Below are 2,500 nucleotides of genomic sequence, written 5' to 3'. Positions count from 1 at the left end.
ATAATAAAAAAGCAAAGAACATAGCAACAAGAAATGAAGACATCTGACAAAGCCGAGCAAGCAGAATGACAAGTCTAATGAAAAACAGAGAGGCAATGAGAAACAAGATCGCGATTATCTTTCGTTCGCGGCACGACGCAAATCGTTTGTGTCCTTTGACCCAATTCGTGCAGTGCTGCACGATGCAAATCTTCTGTGACCTTTGACTCAACGTAGCTTCAATATTCGATTACTAATATTTACCACTGAAAACCGAGGGGTGGAATACCGAGAGGAGCAGGGTGGTAGGGCGATGGTGAAATGTAATGAAGAGAAACGTGTAGCAATAAGAGAAAACCGATTCTGCAATAACACAAACAAGAACAAAAAACCCAACACTGACCTATATGAATATTTAATCAATAATGTGATCGTCTGCGTTGCAGGTGTGCAAGTGAAGGGTTGGGGGGGGGGGGGGGTGGGGGGGTAACTTGATCATTAATTTGTGTGTGTCAGTGTTAGTGTTCATGGACTGATTGTGAGGGAGGGGGAGGGTGGGGTGGGGTGTGTTTCAGGTTTTGGTGTGGGTATGAAACGAGCAAAACAATACCCACACCACAAAATCTTGGAGGCAAAAAACACTCGCCGTCGCATCATTTTGTCCGCACAATATTATATGCACCAACAACCGGAAAGAAAGGTGACAATGGAAAAAGACTCATCTTTGCTTCCTGCGATTCCTTGCCCCCGACTCGAACGTCGCACGATAATCCACATGACAGATCTGATGTGAGATGGTCAACGCTGACTGTGCAAGCAAATCACATCGTTTGAAATACGACAATCCCATCGCTCGAATGCAACATGTGGGCACTATCGTCTCAAAGGCGCTTACTGTTGGTTTCACACACCACTCTGTAGTCGGAACCTACAGAACTTCGCATCCTCAAACCTGACATACTTGTCTCAACATTATAAACTCAAATCACACACAGTAAGTTGCTTTCGCACGCCAGCTTTGAACAACGTGCTGGGGCCCCGAACATGCATTATAATAACAGAACTCGCGTTTCAAACCATGGATCCCTGTGTTGATTTTTCACTTAATGTTGAACCACCAAAATGATGACAAAAACGATGTTTGATGGTGTGTTGCCAGACCAGCTTTTTTGTCGGTCCTCGGGGGGCATATCGACTTTTGTTTCATATTTATTGACCGCGGCCTTCGGCCTTGGTCAATAAATATGAAACAAAAGACGATATGCTCCCCCTCGGACCGACAAAAAAGCTGGTCTGTCAACAACCCATCAAACATCTTATAATGTCTCTGTCTCTGTCTCTCTGTCTGTGTCTGTGTCTCTGTGTGTGTCTCTGTCTCTCTCTCCCCCACCCCACCCCACCACCAACAACACGACATCCCACCCTTCACCCTACGAAACCAGCTCTTCGAATACTTTGAAATGATTTTTTGTTTTGAATAGCAGAAAAATGGCATGTGCACGCATGCTTGGCTTTGGACATAATTTTCTCTATTGTTCAAGGTTGAAAGACTTTCACCGGTACCGTCACTTGTTCGTTCGCTTCGCTTGCCTGACCCGCAATGAATCTTGCATCACCCTTCCGTCTGGAATTACGTTCGATGTCCATAAAAGCAGGCCCATATGGCTGCTTATTTGAAACGTATCGCGTGCGATTTTGATTGTGTGGGATTTCCTCACACACAAGTCAATGGAAACTGACTGAATTATTTTTGCTCGGTCGTTTGTAAGTAAGGCAACCCTATTTCAATTAAGGCTATTGTTGTATGCGGAACATAAACCTGTGCCAAATCTGACGGGTCTCATTCTGCTTTCGACAGGAGAATAATATTATTGCTGCACAGAATTTGCAATCGAACGCACGCAGCCATCTTCCTTTGTGAACGTTTCGTCTCTGTGCACTGCAAATGCGTTTTGCCCTATTGTTGGTGTGGATCTCGTTTGTTTGTTTTTGTCAGAGAAAATATAGGATTTCTGCCTTCCTGGCTCAAATTTCCGTATTAATATGAAGGCAAAAATGCTTTGTTGAAATATAATTTGTGTAAGATTTGCATCCAATGCTCAGAAAACGCAAGAACACACGCACGAACACGCACGCACACACTCATCGGCACGACCTGGGACGCACGCACGAACACACACACACGTACACACACACACACCCACACACACACACCCACACACACACACACACACACACACACACACACACATTTGGCTTCAACGAGAAAGTTCTTCACGGCATAATGTTAATCTCAAATGCATCTCATTGTGTCAAGTTACGCTCGGAAATAATCAGCCAGCGCATTGTATTTTTGCAATAACCTGCGTGTTTCAGAATCTGTCCCATAATGCACTTGGAACGGAAGGCGCAAGACTGGTTGCCGCGGCACTACTCAGCAACACTTCCATTGTTAGAGTCAACTTATCAAGTAATAACGCTGTGCCTGTCTGTCTGTCTGTCTGTCTATCTGCCTGTCTGT

The 2,500-nt window shown here is 44.8% G+C and overlaps 1 protein-coding gene across 1 annotated transcript in view; it reads left to right on the top strand.

Annotated features, from left to right (window-relative positions):
- The window catches only part of LOC138969613 (leucine-rich repeat-containing protein 74B-like), a 37,532-nt gene that overhangs the window by 23,764 nt on the left and 11,268 nt on the right, over positions 1–2,500 (top strand). The window contains exon 4 of the mRNA XM_070342472.1: positions 2,356–2,449. Coding sequence (XP_070198573.1) covers positions 2,356–2,449 — 94 coding nt within the window. The remainder of the gene's footprint in view (positions 1–2,355; positions 2,450–2,500) is intronic.

Source organism: Littorina saxatilis, linkage group LG6, assembly GCF_037325665.1.
Source record: "Littorina saxatilis isolate snail1 linkage group LG6, US_GU_Lsax_2.0, whole genome shotgun sequence".
Lineage (NCBI taxonomy): Eukaryota > Metazoa > Mollusca > Gastropoda > Littorinimorpha > Littorinidae > Littorina > Littorina saxatilis.
This window is presented reverse-complemented; position numbering and strand designations above follow the sequence as displayed.